Source organism: Lycorma delicatula, chromosome 4 (genome assembly GCF_047948215.1).
Source record: "Lycorma delicatula isolate Av1 chromosome 4, ASM4794821v1, whole genome shotgun sequence".
In the NCBI taxonomy this organism is placed as follows: Eukaryota; Metazoa; Arthropoda; class Insecta; order Hemiptera; family Fulgoridae; genus Lycorma; species Lycorma delicatula.
In genome coordinates this window covers 131,618,916-131,642,273 of record NC_134458.1, presented here as the reverse complement: position 1 = coordinate 131,642,273, position 23,358 = coordinate 131,618,916, and the positions used below count along the sequence as shown (strand labels likewise).

The 23,358-nt window shown below is 30.4% G+C and overlaps 1 protein-coding gene across 1 annotated transcript in view; it reads right to left on the bottom strand.

Annotated features, from left to right (window-relative positions):
- Positions 1 to 13,867: 13,867 nt before the first annotated feature.
- The window catches only part of LOC142323878 (elongation factor Tu-like), a 28,792-nt gene continuing 19,301 nt past the window's right edge, over positions 13,868 to 23,358 (bottom strand). The window contains exons 7-11 of the mRNA XM_075364185.1: positions 22,494 to 22,607; positions 21,109 to 21,213; positions 18,864 to 19,015; positions 18,007 to 18,152; positions 13,868 to 14,474 (exon numbers count right to left, since the gene is read on the bottom strand). Of these exons, the coding sequence (XP_075220300.1) occupies positions 14,267 to 14,474; positions 18,007 to 18,152; positions 18,864 to 19,015; positions 21,109 to 21,213; positions 22,494 to 22,607 (725 nt within the window). The 3' untranslated portion in view covers positions 13,868 to 14,266. The remainder of the gene's footprint in view (positions 14,475 to 18,006; positions 18,153 to 18,863; positions 19,016 to 21,108; positions 21,214 to 22,493; positions 22,608 to 23,358) is intronic.

The following is a 23,358-nucleotide window of genomic DNA, read 5'->3' as shown; positions in this document are numbered from 1 at the left end:
TTCATTCCACTTATGGAGGGAGTTTTTCAGAGAAAAATTATGTCACCATTTTTGTTTATTTTATTTGTATTTGACATGTTTTATTTATTTTAATAGAGGTAAGAATAATCAGATTTGAATATTGATGGCTGTAACATCCTGTTTCTCTTATTACATGCTGACAATTTGATTATGCTCACACACAGTTGATTTAATGATGATATGAAGAATATTATGTATTTAACAACTTAAAAGTAAATTCTATTTAGATAATGTGATACATTCATAAAGGCTTTGCATAAGAACAAAAAAATTTATTCCATTGGTGAGCAGTTAACCATGATAAATAATTTGTATATTCAGGCACCCAGTTTTTAAGTTCTTTTCTTTTCTGCTGCTGAACATTCTATTTCAAGGTATAATAATACAGGCATTGAATAAAATATTCTAGTTAAGTGTAACAATTGTACTGTGGCTAAATTTAACTCTATCGCGCAATCAATATTATTGTATTCACTATATTGCACACATTGAACATAGATTAATTTCTTTAAGACTATTTTTTATTTCTCACAGATTAATGGACAAATAATAACACATGATTAATGAGACATTAATGGCAAATAATAACGTCTATTGAAAATGGTGTACTGCATATAGCTTTATGTTTTGAAATTGTCAGTTAAATCAGTGATCTCCAAAAATTTTTGATCACATACCCCTAAGACAAAAATAATTATAACTTGCACCCCATATAATATAATATATATGTATATGCGAGCGCGCTAGCGTGCGTGTGTGTAGTCAAAAATCAAATTATTTATTTTAAACAATATACATACATTTAAATTAAATTTACTATTTGAATTAGATTTAATGTGAGCAATGCGATTGTATTTATTTAGCAATATCAAAAAAATTTTGTTTGATGCCCTCTGTTACTGCAGTTTGAAGATCTGGTTCTAACTGTAATTTATTTTTGTATCTAGTTTTTAATCGTTGTCACTGCAAAAAATGCTACTTCGCACAGTTATGTAGAACCAAATGGTAAGATTGCAGTTGTTGCTGTGCTTACTAAATCTGGATTTTCAGTTTTCAGACCCATCCACCAATTATGAAGAGATTTTCCTTTAAATTCGAACTATAATATTGTTCTTTCTCTCAGGTCAATTAACTGTTCTTGAATTGCAATTGAAAGATGATCTATTTTTACATTTTCAGCAATTGGGTTCAAAACTCATTGAGACTCTATTTTAATACTACAAAGATCTGTAAATAGGTTTCAAAATTCTGTCTCCAAATTTTTAAATGTGTAGATGTAAGACTTTTACTTTGTTCCATATTTACTTCATTTTCAGAAACAAAATCGCATAATGATAGTAACATTTCTAAAGATCCCTTTTCTAAATTCTCCTTCCACATCACCATTACCTTCAAAATGCAGTATTACTTTCTCAGTCGTTAAAATTTCACCTTTTCCTCGAAGAGACAAATTGATCATTTTTACTTTTTTTTAAATATCAGCTAAGTTACAAACTATCAACAGCCCACTTATCACTGAAAAAGCAGGCAAACTTTGAACTCTTACCTTTGTCCAAAAGAAAAATGTATAATTCATCTTTCAGTTCAATAACTTTTTTAGCATTTTCCCACAAGATAAACGACAAACTTTTGTGTGGTACAGGAGATTTTCTTGGCTACTGCCCGTTTCATTGTACATCATTGAAAATATTTTACTATTCAAGGGTCTTGTTTTTACAAAATTAATTGTGCTGATAACATCCTGCAGCACACTATGTATTTCTGGCTCCAATTTCTTTGCTGCAATAGCTTGCTGATGTATAATACAATGTACAAATTTCATGCGAGGTGCTATTTCAATTACCATTGCCTTGAATTCACTTTTTCTTCTGGCTAAAGCAACTACTCTGTCACTGGTTTCACTTATACAGTTTTCCCACAAAATGTTATTTGCCACAAAGAAATTATTTACTGTTGAAGAGATGTCTTTCCCTGTACATCATTTTTTAAGTGGCTCACAAAAAAGTAGTTCTTTGTGCAATTCATTATTAAAAAAATACATATATTTACATACATATATAATATATTTAATACATATATTTACTCAGTTAATGGTATTAACTGAGTAAAGTTGGCGACATCTGTGCTTTCATTTAGTTGTATAGCAAATTTTCCACATTGAGTAATTTGTTTTAATAAAATTGTTTCTTTAAATTATCAGCAATAATTTCTATACACCTAGCAATGGTATTTACCGACAAGGCAATTTTAGTTTCTCAGCATATTCTTCCCTGTGAATTATTTACACCATTTTTATTGCAGCAGGAAGAACAGGTGTTTTGCCAATGGTGTATGGCTTTTTATCTATTGCTATTAAGAAAGAAACCTCAAGAGGAGAGGCTTCTAAACATTTATCATTAAATGTAGCAATTTTTTTTTAATGACTAGCTTGAGTATTGCATGCTTTTAAATGTTCAAAAAATTGCAGTAGTGCGTTTATGTTTGGGATGTTTAAAATGCCTTATTAACATTGATGGCTTCATAGAAGGATTAAATAGTATTTTATCATATAATACACATGTACAGATTGATTGACTACCTTTGATGTAAACCTAAATTTGATGTAGTCTGCTTGATAATTTCAAACTTTTTGGTACAATTTTTTTGAACACACCATATTTTTATATCTTGGCATGATTGCTAATGAAGTTGAACAATTATCAGTATCAACACTATTACTTTTCAAGCACCAGAAGTAGAAACACTATCAGAAAAATCTTCAACCCACATTTTTTAGCAGGCAATTTTTTTAACAATTTTATGAGGGGTTTAAAATCAACAGCATTTAAGAGTCAAATAATCACAGTTATAATACACATCGCTATCTATATTCGTTCCGTACAGTTCATAAAATTCTCTCAATGGTGATACAAATACACGACGACCTACCAGCCACTTGCACAATGTCACACTGAGCGCATGTGCACAAAGATAGCAGTTTCTTGCTGAAAGTTGCATTTATAATGTTGCACTCCCCAGATGCTAGCGAAACCAGACACAATGACCAATGAGAGAACCTCGCACTCACAAGAGATTGTGAGCCTATTTCTTTAGCATATCCCCAAGTATCACTCTGCATACCCTCTGGGGTACACATACCCCACTTTGGAGAACACTGAGTTAACTTATTGTGTCAAATTCTAGTTATAAGTAGTTGCAAATAACCTAGAATTATTTATAACTGGCTACTGGAATTTGACCGCTTTGTTTTCTGATAATATAAAGTTGAACTGTACAAATTAAATAACTTTTCATCACTTGGTTTGTGGAATGGGCAAATCCTCAAATAAAAAAAATTAAATTTAAAAAAGTATTTGATCTTTACAGTAGGGATTTACAAAATTAACATCCTCAAATTGCAATAAATATTATAATAAGCTCTCTTTATGGATTATCAGTCCACAGAATTTTCTTTTTTCCCTTCAGTTCAGATTATTTTTTACCCGTGCTTTTTTGCTATTAAATCTGTTTATAAAAAATTGCTTATTTTATAGAGTCTCATCAGCTCTGTCTCATAATGAAACAGATAATTTTATGTTTAGAAGTTTATATATAATTGTATTAAGATTAAATATTTTAAAAGTATGAATTTTGTTGTTGTAGACCAGGAAAAAAGATTAATTGATTTGCTTTTTCTTATATTGAATGTTTTCTAACAGTAGAATTAAGCTTTACTTCTTTGTTCATTTATTCACAGTGATAATAGTTTATTTGTTTTGTCTCTGTTTACTTATGTTTTTTCTCCCTTTGTATTTCAGTACTTTATTATTTCTTTGGTTGTTTTATTTAACTTACTTTTTTTCATTATATGTAAAGTTATAGTTTTATTTTGATTAAATTCATTTTTATTATTATGCAATTATGTTTCTGCAAAATTTATTGTAATCTATACTTCTCTAACCCTCTAACAGAGATCATATTCCATGGGGAGATCCCCTATGTTTTTTACCCAATCAATCCATTCTTATTTCTTATTTCAACCTGAACAACTCTCATTGTAATGCTGCTACATTTTACAAATAATTTCTGCTGGTTTTACTCCTAAATTAAGAAAAAAATATTCTGCTCACATTTCTTCCTTGGTACAATCAGACAAAGGAAACTCATTTTAAACTGACTTAATTAATATTAAGTCAGTTTAAAATATTTGCTAACAATGAATATTTGCTAATATTTGCTAAGTTATTTTGGTTTTATTTCAGTTATCTACTTTCCTAACTATTTTAAAACAAGTGCAATTATAAACAAACATTATAAACAACAATAAAATTTAAAAACTCAACTGAATTAGGAAATCATGGTACAGTGGAATTAGGTTAGCTTTCCTGATTACTTTTCTACGAATAACCAGTGAAATAATGGGTTCTACAGGAAAATATGGTAGCGCTCTTAAGATGTTTTCATCAGTAGAAAGAAAAAGAAAAATGTTGCATCAGTCTCCTTCCATGAAAACAGAATAGTACTTTTTGTCACAATAAAAAAAGTTTTATTTAAAAAGTTATTTTCCTGTTTTGTAGAACATGATTGTACATAGAACACTGGCAAAAATAGATACTTGACAGCACCATTCAATCCACGTTCAAAAATGTTGATCAAGTACAATTCAAAATATCACAGATCAGCAAGCAAATGCTTGGAAACTTCCAAAATGGCAGATACTAAAGAAAAACATTGGAACATTTCTAACAAGCAAATAGGGCAACAGTTGTATCATGCCTCCATGATTTCAATAACTCCATGATGTAGTTATTAATTCATCCCTTACAACGCGTGATGTATTGAAATACATCAAATAATGATAAATAACTGAAACCGTGCTTAATAAAGTGATCTTCTATAGATCACTTTACCCAAGAATGCTGGATGTAATTTCACTATGGCTATTGCTATTTGAGGCTGAAATTTATCACTAATAAAAACACTAAACTATGTCAATTAAAATTTAAAAAAAATATGTATGTGTATTATGGGGAAAAAGTAGATAAATCTGTCAAAAAAAATCTAAAAAATTGGTTTTTATTAAGTTGTGCCAAGAGACATTTTTTTAAAAATTATTTAACAAAATATTGATTTAAATAAATACTTAATCTGTGAAAAAAGATTTTTATTCCATTACTCCGAAGTCCAAAAAATTTATTTTTGTCTGACTGATATTTGAACACACATACTTTATTACATACATGTAAAAGTACATGAGTCTTGGCCTGTATTTGATCTTATAACTCTAGACCCCATTGACTGATTTTTTCAAACTTGGTGGAAAAATATAAACTTCAGTAGGAAAGAATGTATTAATTTTTGCAAAAATCTAAAAAAGGGGGTTGTTTTTTGTTTTGGCCAAAATAAAATTCCAAATCTTTACAGACTCAGGCACTTTAGAAAAAAGATTTTCTTATAAAAGTTGAAATTTTTTTTTTATCAAGATCATAATTTTTTTAAATTTTCATTTACTATTTCCCTTTTTACCTCCCTCCCCAAAAAAGATTATTTTTCTTTTCTGTAGCTTCTCTGTAGCTATCCTCTAGAATAGAGGAATGAATGGGAGTCTTTTGCATCTATGAGGTGTGGCTATTAAATAATGAGACTAATGCTGCTAGAGAAGAACTGCGCATGCGCCAAATTCATATGACCGACAACTGTGTAACGTGAAACCTTCTCTTTCAATTGTTGCCACTCAAGTTTCTGTACACATATTAGTCTGGTCATGGCCTTTGTTTGGATAACATCTGTTTTTTTTTTTGTTTTGCCAAAAAAAATATAAGTGTTTTATTAGAGCAAAGAATTGTCATGAAATTTCATATGAAACTTTGTAAAACCACTACTGAAACTTATCTTATATTACAAAAAGTATGTAGCAATGAATGTTAAACACATGCACAGGTTTTTGAGTGGTTTAAGCATATCTAAGATGGCCGAGAAGACATTGAAGATGCTGTTCACCCGGGTTGCCCTTTCACGTCAAAAACAGATAAAATATTGAAAAAACTGTTAATTTGATCCTATCTGATAGTCGGTTAACTATTCATGTGACTGCTGAAATTGTAGGAATTGACAAAGAATGTGTAAGGCAATTTTAGATGACAATTTTAACATGCAAAAAGTGTGCGTGAAAATGGTGCCTAAAATTCTCAGAATCAAACAAAAAGAAGCTCGTGAAAATGTTTGTTCCGATACTTTGGATGCTATTGAAAATTGCCCAAACTTCTTAAAGAGAGTGATAACATGAGATGAATCTTGGTTTTTCACTTATGATCCAGAAATTAATAGTCAATCCATGCATTGGAAGGCCCCAACTTCACCGATAGCTAAAAAAGCTTGAATGAGCAAATCAAAATTCAAAGTGATGATAATTGTTTTTTCAATATTCAAGGGATTGTGTACCTTCACTAGGTTTCTGAAGGTCAAACTATTAATCAACATTACTACCTTGAGGTCCTTGCTCAAATATGTGAAAAAATTAACCCGAATTGTGGAAGAACAAGTCATGGGTTCTTCACCAGGACACTGCACCAGCTCAAACCACACTGTCTGTCAAGATGTTTCTAGCCAAATATAACATCCCAGTGTTAGACCATCCACCTTATTCGCCTGACCTGGCACCATGCAACTTTTATCTGTTTCCCCAAGGTCAAATCTTCAATAAAAGGAACAAGATTTCAGACCACTGAAGCTGTGAAAGAAAAACCAGTACACATCATCAAAGAGCTTACAGAAGACTTCCAGCATTGTTTCAAACAATGGAAAATTTGCATGGAGCGTTGTAGGGATAGTGGAAGGGTATATATGTTAGGGATAATAACTAAACATATACAAATTTAAAATAATATATTTTACAGCATTGGTCTTATTTAATAGCCCCACACCTCGTACATTTTCTACATCAATAGGCCTTCAAACCATCCTATTCTAATGAACTGTGGCAGCAAATAAAAAATGTTTTTAATTTTTTTTTAAACTATTTTAATTTTAAATCCATCTCTCACAAATTACCCATTGCTTTTAAAATGTAAAAATTTCATTTTTCAATAGCCCTTACTTTTTAGTATTTCTTGAAAAAAAAATTAGGCAAAAATTCTCAACCCCCTTCCTAGAAAAACAGAATTTTGTTTATTTATTGAATTATGGCTCTATTTTGTATTTTTTACACTTTTAAAAAGTTATTTTTTTAATTTATTACCACCATGTAAGGATTATTTTCATAAAAATTAATACAAAAAATTGGATTTTATCCAAACAAATCCTTTCCCTCAAGTATGGGAGCCCCTAAAATGAAAAATTTCCACAACTACAAATTTTTAATTTGCTTCAGACGTATAAACAATTCAATATAAATACTGTTAAACAATACAGTCGCTAAAATAATTTAATACTACTTCCCTGATGGCAGATCCCAGATTAAAAAAAATTATTTTTTTATTTCAAGTTTGAATGTATTTAAAATCAATTTTAGTGATTTTAAACATTAAAAAAGCTCCCTGATACATGGGTCACAAAAATATTTCTCTAAATATGATGCTAATATTAAAAATGTAAAATTAAAATTGAAAGATTTAAATATAATCAAAATGGATTTAAATGTATATTTATTTCATTGAATTAAAAAATGAATTGCATAACTTGATCAGCATAGCCAAGAATGTTATGCTGTTCATAGCAAACTTTTTTTAACTTTCTTAACACAAATAAACATGCAAAATCAAATACAATCTTTTTATGAAAAATTACACATTTATTTATTACCTTAAGTTAATATTAAAAGAATTACGAGGGATGTTCAATAATTAACAAGACAAATTGCCGTAGAGAAATATGACAATGAAGCTTTTTGAGGGTCAACTGGGCAACCTTAGGAACACATTTAATCAGCTGCTCGATCATAATTAATCTAAACATAACCTCTTTTGTTGATTTAAGAATGCTTGAAACATGTGTTCCGGAAGAGCAATGTTCAATGATAAGATTTTTACTACCAGAAGCTGTAAAACCGGCGAAGATTTATTAAAGAATTGTTGAAACAGTATGGTAAAAAGTGTTTAAACCGCAGTAACATGTATAAACGGGTGGAATAGTTTAATTCAGATAGAACAAGTGTAACCATCGGGTTGGTCTAGTGGTTAACGCGTCTTCCCAAATCAGCTGATTTGGAAAGTCGAGAGTTACAGCGTTCAAGTCCTAGTAAAGCCAGTTATTTTTACACGGATTTGAATACTAGATTGTGGATACCGGTGTTCTTTGGTGGTTGGGTTTCAATTAACCACACATCTCAAGAATGGTCGAACTGAGAATATACAAGACTCCACTTCATTTACACTCATACATATCATCCTCTGAAGAATTATCTAAACGGTAGTTACTGGAGGCTAAACAGGAAAAAGAGAGAGACAGAACAAGTGTGATTGATCTCAATCGCTCTGGAAGACCAGTTTAGTTTCGACTATCACGCTACAAAATCGCATCATTTTTCTACATTGCTGGTTTGTGTAATAGTGTCAGAATCGTGTATTCAATCATTCATGACGTACTGAATTATTGCAAAACATGTTTGCGATGGGTTCCAAGACAGTTTACCAAGTCCATAGACACCTGAATCTACATTGGTTTTGAGCTCAAAGAATTGTTTGAAGTGGAATGGAAGGTAATGACTGTCTACCTGTGATGAAATGTAGATACACCATTTTGAGTCTGAATCCAAACCGCAAAGTCTTGAATGGAAACATCTGGATTCACCCGGTAAAGTGATGTTGACAATCTTCTTGGACACATACAGCACAATTTTTTGTACAACATACCATGAACGGCAACTACTATTCTAACATGCACCAACAGAAAGTGAGACCCACAAAAGGTGAAAACAAACGTCAGTACACTCTCTCAAAAGATGTGATTTTCTTACATGACAACGTGTGCCCCCACATTGCTCAGAGAACAGGAGAAACACTCGAGAAGTTGGGTTGAGAGGTGTTGCCACATCCTCCTTACTGCCCAGACCTTGGCCCGTCTGATTTTCATTTGTTCAGCCGGCTCAAAGACCGTTTACGCGGCAAGAAGTTTGACAACAACGAAGCAATCAAAAAAGTGATACATGAATGGTTCAAACAGCAAGGTAAAGACTTCAATGCTGCGAGAATCAGAATGCTCACAGAACAGTGGGGTAAGTGTCTAAATGTTACTGGAGACTGTGTTGCAAAGAAAAGTTTCATTGTCACTGAATAAATAGTTTTTTTCTCTACATCGATTTGTCTTATTAATTCCTGAACGTCCCTCATACATGGGTCAGTGTAAAAATGTAAGAAATTCATGAAAATAATTTTCACAATCTCTTTAAAAAAATTTACTAGCATATAACATTTGAAGAATATTTTTTGGTAAAGAATGGAAAAGGATGTTGGTGTTCTATATAATATTTTATATGCTGAATCTGTATTCTGAAACAACCCATCATGTAAAGTTCTTAAGTTACAACCCCTTAAATTTATTTGTTCCATCATTCGTGGAACAAACAATAGAGTATTACAGCTGTACGCTTGCTTATTCACATCTGATTTATATTGTGATGTATGCTGTACACATACATTTAATACATAACAGTTGAATGATGTCATTTTATATCTCAAGCCAGACATGTCAATAGTCAAGTAATGAGTAATTCAACATAATGAAATTTCTTCAGAGTTTCTGTTGGCATGACTGCTATATTCTTTAGTTGCGATAGTGGTTTTTATCATACACATATTAAAGATTGTTTCATGAGCAAAGACATAAATTTAATGAAGATTTTTAGGGCAGAACAACTTTTGGTATTATTTTATTGAACATCAAGATTTGTTAAAAGTTGTTTGTGTGTTTTCACTGCACTCCATGATGAAACAACTTTATTAAGTATTTCTAAATAAAAAATTAATTATTTTTATAATTAAGTAAGTATTTCTATAATATTTCATTCATTAGACCATTTTGAATTTACGATGAATAAAAATCAGGCTTGTAAAAATCCAAATATTCTCCAAATATTTTTTGTTTTGTTGCGAAGAATTCACCACTAAAAGTCAACAAAAACCAGTATTGAATCTGTTGAAAACTGCTTGCAAACATTATTTTGACAGTCCCTTGGGAGACCAAGATAAGTCCTGGTCTCCACAAGTAGCTTGCACAAAGTGCTATGTTAAACTAACCCAGTGGTTAAAAGGAAAAAGAGCTTTTGGCATATCTATGATTTGGCGAGAGCCTACTAACCACTATGATGATTGCTATTTTTGCTTAACAAATGTTACTGGTTTCAATTCAAACAATACAAGCAGTATTGCAAACCCAAATGTTCATTCAGCTACGAGACCAGTACGTCGTGGTGTTGCTCAAACTTCTTGGAAAGAAATTTCTGATTCTCCAGAAGGCTCAACCAATGAATCCTCCCTCAGCTTCAACAGATATTAATTGCATTCCAGAAGAATCAAATACTGAACCTCACCTCATCACACAAGCAGAACTGAATGACGTAATTCGTGGCTTGTGTTTGTCAAAAAAACATGCACAACTCCTATGTTCACATCTTAAAGAATGGAATTTATTAAACAAGGATACTAAAATTTCAGTTTATATAAATCAAAACGAAAATTTACTGAAATACTTTGGAAGAGATGGTTTAATTTGCTCCTGCCATGACGTTAGAAGGCTAATGTCTGAACTGCACATTAAATTGGTTATTCATGATTGGCATTATAGACTCATCAAAAAGAAGCTTAAAAGGCAGTGTTGTTGCATAACTTGAATAAGTTTTCTTCTATACTAGTAGCACATGCAATAGGAATAAAACAATGACTAAAAATCGTTATGAATATTTAATTAAATAAAAATAGGTGTCCAATCAACTTTCAGACAGTTTTAATTTGTTTAAATATATTTTTCATGTCATAGACATAGGAGACATTTAAGATTGTCTAATGATTAAGATCTTGCTAGGTCTTGCACTGATAAGAAACCTTTGTCCAATGAAAATATTTAAATGCTTTTGGGGGCTCTGAATAGTAATTAACCTACATTACAGAGCTCTGAACAGTTATTATTCTATATTAAAGAACCCCCATCCAACTGCATTTTAATATTTTCATAGAAGGACAAAATTTTCTTATCGATGTAAGACCTGGTGATAATGTAATCATTAGACAACCTTAAATGCCTGCTATTTCTACCACATGAAAAATATATTTAAACACATTAAAACTGTCTGAAAGTTGATTAGTCACCCATTATTTTATTTAATTAAATATTGCGTAATAATGTTTAGTCTTTTATTTCCATACTTTGTTTTCTTTCTTTTTCATTTGTTTATTTTTTGGTAGTTATATTTTTTAATTTTTATAATTGTTTTTATTATTTAATACTTTTTAGTGATCATTGAAAAAAATTCTAACGTATTTAATGTAGTGAGCCAAATGAGGCAACTACATTTCAATTTCTTTATTTAAATTCGACTGAGTTTCCTGAGAGAATTTTTATCATGCGAATCATACAGCAATTTTCTCGGATCCAAAAAACTAATGATTAAACTATCCAACTGTCTCATGCAATTATAGTACTAAGTTGCCTAGCCCTTGGTAAAGATGCGAGTGCTTGGATTTACAACAGTTCTATATCTAGGGCAGTCCCTTGTAGTTTATGGACAGTCACAGCCCAGCACAATATAGGTAGCAGCATGCGCTCTCCTTTGCCCTGTCTGCTTTAAGCATCAGATTCAATAATAGTGGGTTAGATCCTCAATCTGATGCCAACAGCATTACCTAATCATACTGACATCAAAATCTACAAAGACTGTTTGTAGGAGCTTGCAGGACTCAAGCTGATCGCTGTAAAGCACAGGACACTCAATTTTTCTGAGTAATCAGTTAATTTTTGTTCTAGTTTGGTTCCATCATGATTTTGTATTATAATAGCAAATACCCTGTTTGAATTTGGAAAATTGGTTGCAACGATATAACAACATTTGATGCATGCAAAAGTTACCTTCAACCTACTAGCAAATACCCTGTTTGAATTTTGAAAATCGGACAATTGTTTGCAGATATTATAAGAACACCCCCTTGCACATCCCAAAACAGTGCCCTGTTATTTACCAGTTGATGGTTATAATTGGTCTAGCCTAGCACAAAGTGCTCGCATCACCTCAACAGCAATATATACACACACACACACACACACACACACACACACACACACACACACACACACACACACACACACACATATTATATATATATATATATATATATATATATATATATATATACATATTTATATAGCATATACACTTCCAGTAACATAAGGATTCCAACGTGAGGTCATACATCTAAATTGGTTCGGCCATTGAGCTGCAATGATGGAACAAACAAACGTACATACATACACCCTAAATAAATACACTCCTTTTTGGGCAGTCGTGTAAAAAAGTTAATTTTTAATTACAGAGCACTTCATTTGTGTTTCAATACTTTGATTTTCTCCAACAAATGAATGTTTTTTTTCATGTTTTTTTAATTAAATTATTTAGCATTAAATTAATTTTTTATTTACATAAACATATATTTTATTTATTCATATTGGATGCTTATTCCTCTCTTTTTTCTCCCACTTATTGAAATACTGTAATAATGAAATAAATAAAGCTAGTGAAGCATTATTATAACTTAGATATCCTGTTATCAATCCTAATGTATTATAACAATTTACACTTCAAAAATTAGCTCTGGTACAGGTGAAAATTTGATATTTTTGTATATCACCAACCAACCAAGTTTACATAATTTTTTATATTCTGAAAAGCATGGTCATACTTTAAGCTACATACTCTTCATTTATTACAAAAACCTACTATTTATTAGGATCAAAAAAGGTAAACAAATTTTTCACAAATTTGCCTTTAAAAAATTTTACTAGAGTTCATAATAAAAATATTTTTTCTCTATAAAACCAAAATTCTGGAGATGTTTTTAATTTTTTCTGACTTATGTCAAGGAAAATATTTTTTTCAATATCGATATGTGGTAAGAGAAAGCAAAGCTATCACTCTTTCAACCACTTAAACAGAAATCATTTTTATAGTTTTTTTTGGAAAAGCTGGGTTAAAGTAAGTTCTTGCTTTTTCTTTATCCAGTAGCATAACCTCTCTGGCCTTAATTCCTAAATTGTATTATTTTTAGAAAAACACAAACCAATTAATACATTTTTTAAATACCAATTATTCATAGTAGTAACAAAATATAGCGTACCTTCAATAAAGTATTTAAATTAAAATGTATTACACGGTATCAATCTGAACTAGAGAATACACAAAGAAAACATACTGTCATGGGCATGGAGGAACACATTTACAAAAAAAAGGTAGGAGCAAACATATTAAAAGAAAATAATGCTACATAGGGGTCTGATGGGATACATTACTAGCCTCACCACTAGGAAATTAGGAAATGCCCCATTTCTTTAAAAAACAAAAAATAAAAATTATATTTACATTCTGGCAACGGATAGAGTGCTTGGACAAAATTATTTTAATTTTCTCTCTTCATAAAAATAAATTTACACAAGCAAAATAAAAATTTATATATTTTTTTAAATTTGCATCTAGTTCCTCTTTGACCTCCTTAACTCTTTGACCTCCTTACATCAACATTACATAAGTCTGTTTTGATGGTCTGCAATCATAGCAAGTCACTACATCAATAACAAAAAATTATTATTATTATATAAATAAAATGTTTCACGGTAATGTCTGATTTTCGGGGAAAAGGTACTACAGGATTTGAATTAAGGTTAAATAAACAGTTTAATATTATTTTATTTAGTCTTCTATATAATAACACTGATATTTTAACCAGGTGTGTTTTTACTAACATATTTTAAAAGTAAAAAAACATTCATAACTCAGCACATCAAGATTATACTTCTATGCTGTAATAATCCTTTTTACGGTAAGTTTATTAAAATAATTCTAACTTCCTTCATAAAACAGCATAGTTTTTTAAATTTCAAAGTCTTTAATGAAAACTGGATTTAATGATAACATTTATCATTTAAAAAAACATTTCAGACAATATAAAAAAATGAAACAAAAAAAAATTGATACAAAGTTGAAACTTTTGTTACAAATAGGACCAGCATAATATATTATTATATTATGAAAGTTCATTTGATGGTATGAAATTATTTACTAGATAATTTAACTAGCCGCTGCAGTCGCTTCAGATTCCTGTGCTGCTCTCTTTTCTCTCTTCCTTTTGTTGTCTAATAAATGTAATTTTTCTTCATCATTTAAACGAGGCAAAATTTTAGTAACTACACCGGTACCAGCAGTCTGAACACCATCTCGTAATGTAAACCTTGTTCCTTGTTCAAGAACCATAGGACGAATAAGTTTTATATGAAACCTGTGAAGTAAAATTAAATCAGTCAAGACAAAAAAAATTTTCCTTCATAAAACATAAATTTAGATCTGCTGAAAACAGATTCATTTACATGAAATAAGATTGAAATATTTCAATATTTCTCCTTAATTAAATCATATTTAAACACATTATAAATAATTTTACAATAAAATACACACTAGTGATAATCAAATATTAATATATTTGCAATAAACCTTTATAGCTATGATAATTTGCATTAAATCATTCCATTCACAATACAATGTTTTACTGAATGAAGATAAACTTTTACTTTTTTATAGAGTGCTGTAAACAGACAGCACTCCTGTATAACTCCAGCCAAATTTCTTACAATTTATAAGTGTATACTAATAATATATATCTTTTTCAATATCAAAAAATATATTTGTTAGGTCTATTTTCAAATTGGATTCTGAATCCCAATCTTTTTGCTAAAAGGAGCAAGGGCTTTTGTAAAGAGTGACCCAATGGAATTTCCAAGAAATCTTATTAATTATGGCATCCAGCTAGTGATCCAGTAATGATACTTGATTATACTTTAACGTAAAGTTGTTCTATTATATGTTGTTCCGCAACATGATTTTAACTGCTTACTTTATAGTGTACTGTACTCAGTGTATTAGTTAATTTAAATTTAACATTTATATGTGTATGTGTACATGCGCACGTGCACATTTTTTCATTATTTTTTTGTCCATTATAATTTAATGTAACACGAGTTCAAAGTTATGTTTCATTGCCATTAAAATTAAATGCACTAAAACACACAGGCAAAGGCAAAACACTTAGGCTTTTTTTTTTGGCTTCAGTCATTTGACTAGTTTGATGCAGCTCTCCAAGATTCCCTATCTAGTGCTAGTTGTTTCATTTCAGTATACCCTCTACATCCTACATCCCTAACAATTTGTTTTACATATTCCAAACATGGCCTGCCTACACAATTTTTCCCTTCTACCTGTCCTTCCAATATTAAAGCGACTATTCCAGGATGCCTTAGTATGTGGCCTATAAGTGTGTCACTTCTTTTAACCATATTTTTCCAAATGCTTATTTCTTCATCTATTTACCGCAATACCTCTTCATTAGTCACTTTATCCACCCATCTGATTTTTAACATTCTCCATTTCAAGAAAAGCTTCTAATCTTTTCTTCTCAGATACTCCGATTGTCCAAGTTTCACTTCCATATAAAGCGACACTCCAAACATACACTTTCAAAAATCTTTTCATGACATTTAAATTAATTTTTGATGTAAACAAATTATATTTCTTACTGAAGGCTCGTTTAGCTTGTGCTATTCGGCATTTTATATCGCTCCTGCTTCGTCCATCTTTAGTAATTCTACTTCCCAAATAACAAAATTCTTCTACCTCCATAATCTTTTCTCCTCCTATTTTCACATTCAGTGGTCCATCTTTGTTATTTCTACTACATTTCATTACTTTTGTTTTGTTCTTGTTTATTTTCATGCGATAGTTCTTACGTAGGACATCATCTATGCCGTTCATTGTTTCTTCTAAATACTTTTTACTCTCAGCTAGAATTACTATATCATCAGCAAATCGTAGCATCTTTATCTTTTCACCTTGTACTGTTACTCCGAATCTAAATTGTTCTTTAACATCATTAAGTTCCCTGTAGAGATTAAAAAGTAACGGAGGTACGGAACATCCTTGTCGGACTCCCTTTCTTATTATGGCTTCTTTCTTATGTTCTTCAATTGTTACTGTTGCTGTTTGGTTCCTGTACATGTTAGCAATTGTTCTTCTATCTCTGTAATTGAACTCTACTTTTTTTTAAATGTTGAACATTTTATTCCAGTCTATGTTATCGAATGCCTTTTCTAGGTCTATAAACGCCAAGTGTGTTGGTTTTTTTTAAATCTTCCTTCTACTATTAATACAAGAACTAAAATTGCTTCCCTTGTCCCTATACTTTTCCTGAAACCAAATTGGTCTTCTCCTAACATTTCTTCCACTCTCCTCTCAATTCTTCTGTATAGAATTCTAGTTAAGATTTTTGATGCATGACTAGTTAAACTAATTGTTCTGCATTCTTCACATTTATCTGCCCCTGCTTTCTTTGGTATCATTACTATAACACTTTTTTTGAAGTCTGACGGAAATTCCCCTTTTTCATAAATATTACACACCAGTTTGTATAATCTATCAATCGCTTTCTAACCTGCACTGCGCAGTAATTCTACAGATATTCCGTCTATTCCAGGAGCCTTTTTGCCATTTAAATCTTTTAATGCTCTCTTAAATTCAGATCTCAGTATTGTTTCTCCCATTTCATCCTCCTCAACTTCCTCTTCTTCCTCTATAACACCATTTTCTAATTCATTTCCTCCGTATAACTCTTCAATATATTCCACCCAACTATCGACTTTACCTTTCATATTATATATTGGTGTACCATCTTTGTTTAACACATTATTAGATTTTAATTTATGTACCCCAAAATTTTCCTTAACTTTCCTGTATGCTCCGTCTATTTTACCAATGTTCATTTCGCTTTCCACTTCTGAACACTTTTCTTTAATCCACTCTTCTTTCGCCAGTTTGCACTTCCTGTTTATAGCATTTCTTAATTGCCGATAGTTCCTTTTACTTTCTTCATCACTAGCATTCTTATTTTTTCTATGTTCATCCATCAGCTGCAATATATCGTCTGAAACCCAAAGTTTTCTACCAGTTCTCTTTATTCCGCCTAAGTTTGCTTCTGCTGATTTATGAATTTCCTTTTTAACATTCTCCCATTCTTCTTCTACATTTTCTACCTTATCTTTTTTACTCAGACCTCTTGCGATGTCCTCCTCAAAAATCTTCTTTACCTCCTCTTCCTCAAGCTTCTCTAAATTCCACCGATTCATCTGACACCTTTTCTTCAGGTTATTAAACCCCAATCTACATTTCATTATCACCAAATTATGGTCGCTATCAATGTCTGCTCCAGGGTAAGTTTTGCAGTCAACGATTTCTAAATCTTTGCTTAACCATGATATAATCTATCTGATACCTCGCAGTATCGCCTGGCTTTTTCCAAGTGTATATTCTTCTATTATGATTTTTAAATTGGGTGTTGGCAATTACTAAATTATACTTCGTGCAAAACTCTATAAGTCGGCCCCCTCTTTCACTCCTTTTGCTCAGCCCGTATTCACCCACTATATTTCCTCGCTTGCCTTTTCCAATGCTTGCATTCCAATCTCCAACTATTATTAAATTTTCATCTCCTTTTACATGTTTAATTGCTTCATCAATCTCTTTGTATACACATTCTACCTCATCATAATCATGGGCGCTTGTAGGCATATAGACGTTAACAATCGTTGTCGGTTTAGGTTTTGATTTTATCCTTATTACAATGACTACACTTAGGCTATTGCCAGAGATCACAAAATAAATCTTATAGCTACAGAGGCAGCAAATGAACAAAACTGAACTTGTGGAATTCGAAAAATCAATTGTCAGAAAGTGTAATAAGTTGAAAAAAATTGAGAATAGCTTACTTTGCGTCTTCGCCAGGCATAACCATTTCCTTACCAGGAAGTAGAACTTGTGCAGCTATATCCCATGTTCTTGAAAACATCTGAAGATTCATAAATGGTGTAACTGGTTTAACACGACCTCCCTCTTCTTTAGTAAGTAAATAGACCTAAATCAGAAAATATAACATTGAAAACCCAAACAAAGGTTTAATTTAAAAAAATCTCTAACCATTAAAAACTAACACAAAGTTAAAAGAGAATCTTCCACAGTATATGTGGATATGTGGTAATATACCCATAATAAAATATAATACAACTACATCAATTATAATGCATTCAATCAATTCAGAACTGTCGTTTTCATTGTGTGACGTACATCAATGTCATAACAACCATATACATGTAAGCATGAACTTTTTTTTATTAATAGTACATATAAATTACTGCCTATTTTTATAAATACAAAAAAAAAATAGATGTGGTCTATTAACAGAACATGTAGTATTATTTAGAGTGTTATTATTTTATTTAATTATAATGTTCATTATTAAATAATTACAACATACACATTTTCCCCAGAAAAGTAATATTTTTTTTAAATTGTTGATCAAAACCAATTCCAAAAACTAAATGAAAAAATATGTTGTTTTTTTTTGTAAACATGATAAGATGTTTTATAAACATAAGTAGAAAAAAAATTTTTTTTTATTTATTTTTTTTATTTATTTATTTTTTTTGATCATGATTACATCCTGCTTATGTCACACTTACAAAACTTAATCTCATAGCGGCAGCAAAATAGAATAAAAACAAGTGACTTGTAACCAACAATAACGATGCAGAAAAATAAATAAAATAAAGTAACTTATAAATCTCACCTGGGTTTCAAAGTTGTCTTCTCCCTTCATTGTACCTGGTTTACCCATTATCATCCCTCGTCTGACTTCATCACGTTTTAAACCTCTAATCAAAGCACCAAGCTGATCACCAGCATGAGCTTCTTCTAAGATTTTATGGAACATTTCCAGTCCTTAAAAATAATACAATTTTATGTTAAATTTATTTTTTTTAATTATGTCACTTACACTAAACAATTTCATCAAATCAGAGGCAAGCGTAAACAATTATTAATGATGTACGTAAATATTTCTTATAGAGAAAAGTAAACCTGAATTAAACAACACAATTTTAACTCAGGTTGAGGCTCTTAACCCACTGGGTTGGTCTAGTGGTGAGCGTGTCTTCCCAAATCAGCTGATTTGGAAGCAGAGTTCCAGCGTTCAAGTCCTAGTAAAGCAGTTATTTTTACAGTGGATTTGAATGCTAGATCGTGGATACCGGTGTTCTTTGGTGGTTGGGTTTCAATTAACCACACATCTCAGGATTGGTTGAACTGAGAATGTACAAGACTACACTTCATTTACACTCATACATATCATCCTCATTCATCCCCTGAAGTATTATCTAAACGGTAGTTACCGGAGGCTAAACAGGAAAAAGAAAGGTTGAGGCTCTTAATACAAAGATCCAAACCAGGCAGGTACAGTGAATATAGCAAACAATAAAAATTTAGTATAACACATAATCCCTTTAATTTTGGATATCTCTTGCATATTTTTAACTCTATATGACACTGAATTATGTTTCCAGTTCCTACTCCTTCTAACTTTATTTCACCTCCTGTTAATGTTAATACTGTGTGTATTTATTCATTTCATATCAATCGGTGACATCCTTTTTTAGTTATTTTTTAAAACTGCATTTTCTGTTGATTGCTATAATCAGCAATCATTAATGACCAGACCAAATCTTCTGTTCAGTTTAACTTACGTAGTTGCAAAATAAATGTAAAATAGTCTACTTACATTTATTAAGTTTTTGATTTTATATCATGATTATGTGATTATAATTTTGTACTGTATCTTCTTATCTCTTATGATAATTTTATACATTTAAATACTAGCACTAAAAATCCATATACCAACTACACTAAATTCTGCAGCACTATATTACGATAATTTTAAAGTAAGACACACATTAAATTTTATAACTCTTATTTAGTTGATTTAAACATTACACAGATATCTGCCATAAATTACAAACAGGCAACTAACCACTTCTGAATAGTTTGTTAATCCTCCAATTCCATTCAGAAACCTTTGGAATCCTCAAATGATTCAAGCAAGATTAGGAGGAAATTTATGTGCTTTCCTAATGATATCACACTTCTCACGATTAATTAGCACCCGAACATCATTTTTCTGGTTATGAGTTAATCTCAAAACAAAGACAAGAGAACCAACAATTACAAAATTTTACTAAGATCACTTAATGAAACTGTTCAATCTTCTTGATCTGCTATTATTACATAATGTCTCTATCACCAACCCCAAGAAGAGTGAAGAAACTTTAAAAAGGCTCAGCTACAGCACATTGACATTCAATCTTCACTGCTGCATTTTGCATATTAAATTCACTCATTTTTATCTAGAGCCTAAACAATAGCCTTTCATTATATCAAAATACAATCTTTTTTTAAATGTGCCATTTTTTTTTTTTAGTTTGAGACTATTTTCAAAACCTTTGCTTACAAATTTAATACTCCAAATACATGTTTCGTTCTTGACGACCAATGTACTTAAATCATTTTTTTTTAAATTATTATTACTATTAGTAAATTAGACAAAGGGAAGGAATTTCCTAATAATGTTACATTTATCATAAACATATATTACATACTTAAATAATGAATACAGTTTCGATGATTTTTCAATAAATTTAAGTGACATTTCTGATGACTTTCCTACATTACTGAAAATTTTTTTTTTTGTCTTCAGTCATTTGACTGGTTTGATGAAGCTCTCCAAGATTCCCTATCTAGTGCAAGGCATTTCATTACTGAAGAAAATATGAAAATAAAAACTGTTAGCACCTAAAACTAAGACTAAAAAATGTTGTTTTTTTTCTGTTAATGTTTTCAAACCTATTTGTTATACTTTGTAGCTTAGATAAAAACACATTAAATAAAGTTCAAAAACTTGCTAATAATAATGTACTAATAAGTATTAAGTAATTATTTGTTTTAAAATAAATGTCATAATTATGAATAAAAAGAATACTAACCAGTAACAGTTGATTTTAGAACTTTATTAAAACCAATAAACTCTACTTCAGTTCCTTTTTTCAGTGTTCCTCTTTCTAAACGACCAGTTACAACAGTACCTCTTCCTGAAAATATTACATTATAATTAATACAAAATTTTCTAATTAACTTTAATATAAATTGCTAACAAATTAGCAAACAAAAAATGTTGAAAAATTTGACTGCAAAGTATATATCAAAAATTATGTAACTCATATACAGCAAACTAATAAAAGCACATTTACTAACTTGTGCATGCTCTCTTTAGATATTTTATTGCATATTAATGCTTTCAATCACACAATTTATAAAACGAAGCTTAAAAAATGCCAATCTCTGCTTATTTTTATAAAGACTTGGAATTTGTACATGTGCTGTAACAGTTGTATTATATATCACTCTTACTCAAATAAGAGATGCTGGATTCAAACAAGAGATCATTGTACTTGATTGCATCTAAATCAGATATGATGAAAGAAACCTCGCATATTATTTAATTATAAGAGATGTACCACCAGGTAAACAAAAATTTCAATCAATTAGAAAATGTAATTTTTTTTAGTAGCCTTGCTTTTTGTATACATGGAGTGATTTTCCAAAGGATCTTTTCAGTCATTATGTAGCTTCTTCTTATTTGTACTGCAATTGTTGGATGCTCTGCTTGTTAATAAAGCTACACATAAATTGTAACAAACACCAACCACACATATGTCAAACGTTACATTTGATCAGTGTTTGTTTTTTTAAGTAGTCACAATTTCCACGTATTTACCTTTTTAAAAGGAAAAACTTAGGACATTTTTCAAAAAAAAAAATTAACCAACTACATCATGCCAATCAACAAAATCAGAATGATAATAAAGTAACAAAATATAAAATATAATTAACAGAGATTTTAATTCAGACTGCATAACCTCAAAATGACAAACTGTACAAAAGCAAAAGGAGAAAGTAACTTTCATCACAAAAGCTGGTGAGTGTGCATACAGGTAATATCATTTCAAGGATTAATTATAACAACTAATTAATCATGTAATTATTTCACAACTACAGAATTAAAAACATCATTAACAATAAAAAAAGTCAAATATTTGTATATCAGATGATATCCAATTTTTCAACATCAATTGATTTATAAGGATAAGAAATAAAAAAAAATTTATTCATTCAAACCAATAAACCTAAACGTTTAGGCTAATATATAAAAAAAATTGACATCAAACTAGAATTCAATGAAATGAAGACTAACTGACAAAAACACCATTGCATGAATCACAATATCCAATTTTGTTTGTCCCTAGAAATAATAAATATTCATGAATACAATTATTTGAATCTTAAATTACTTTCAAATAATACTACTCACCTGGAATTGAATACACACTTTCAACAGGAAGTAAAAATGGTTTATCTAAATCTCTTACAGGTGTGGGTATATGTTTGTCAACTGCATCTAATAACTCTATTATTGCTTGTACACCTAGAAAAAAAAATTATCAATAAGAACAAGATGTAATCTGTATGAGATTCAACAAATAATTAATTATAGTAGCATGCAAATTAATCCAAACAGTTATTTAATAAAAGTAACCTCATTAAAAAAAAAAAAAATGATACATGAACAATTTTTTAACATCGAGTAATTAATATGTTCTCCTTTACTCTTCATCACTTCATGTACACAATTTGCCTTTGATTCAACATGAGTACTACAAATTTTTTTGATTATTTCATCATGAAACCATACCATTATTGCTTTGATGAGGTCAATTTTTTTGGTTGAATTCATTTTTGAGAATCATTTTTTGACTATTGCAGAAAGATTTTCAAATGGGTTTAAGTCTGGGGTGTTACCTGGCCACAGAAAAACTTTAATGTTTCATTTTCACTTTTTTGCACTATGGCATGGCACAAAATCTTGGTGAAAATTTACCTTTTGGAAATCGTATTCTTACCTTGTGGAAATTTGTTTTGATGTTAAGTCACAACCCTTTCCTTCAGAATCTTGATACATCCATCATTTCAACATACCATGTACTGGAAGTAGATTTAATGAACAGTAATGAACAAGGGCCTTGAAATGTGAAAAACCCATTTTTTTTTTTTTATTGTTTAACTGATTGTTGGATATGAGTTGGTGATGTATTTTCATCTGATGCTTTTCTAATGTATGAAACTCTTTGCCCCAGAACATAAAAAAGTGACTCATAAGAAAACTTAACATTTTTCTT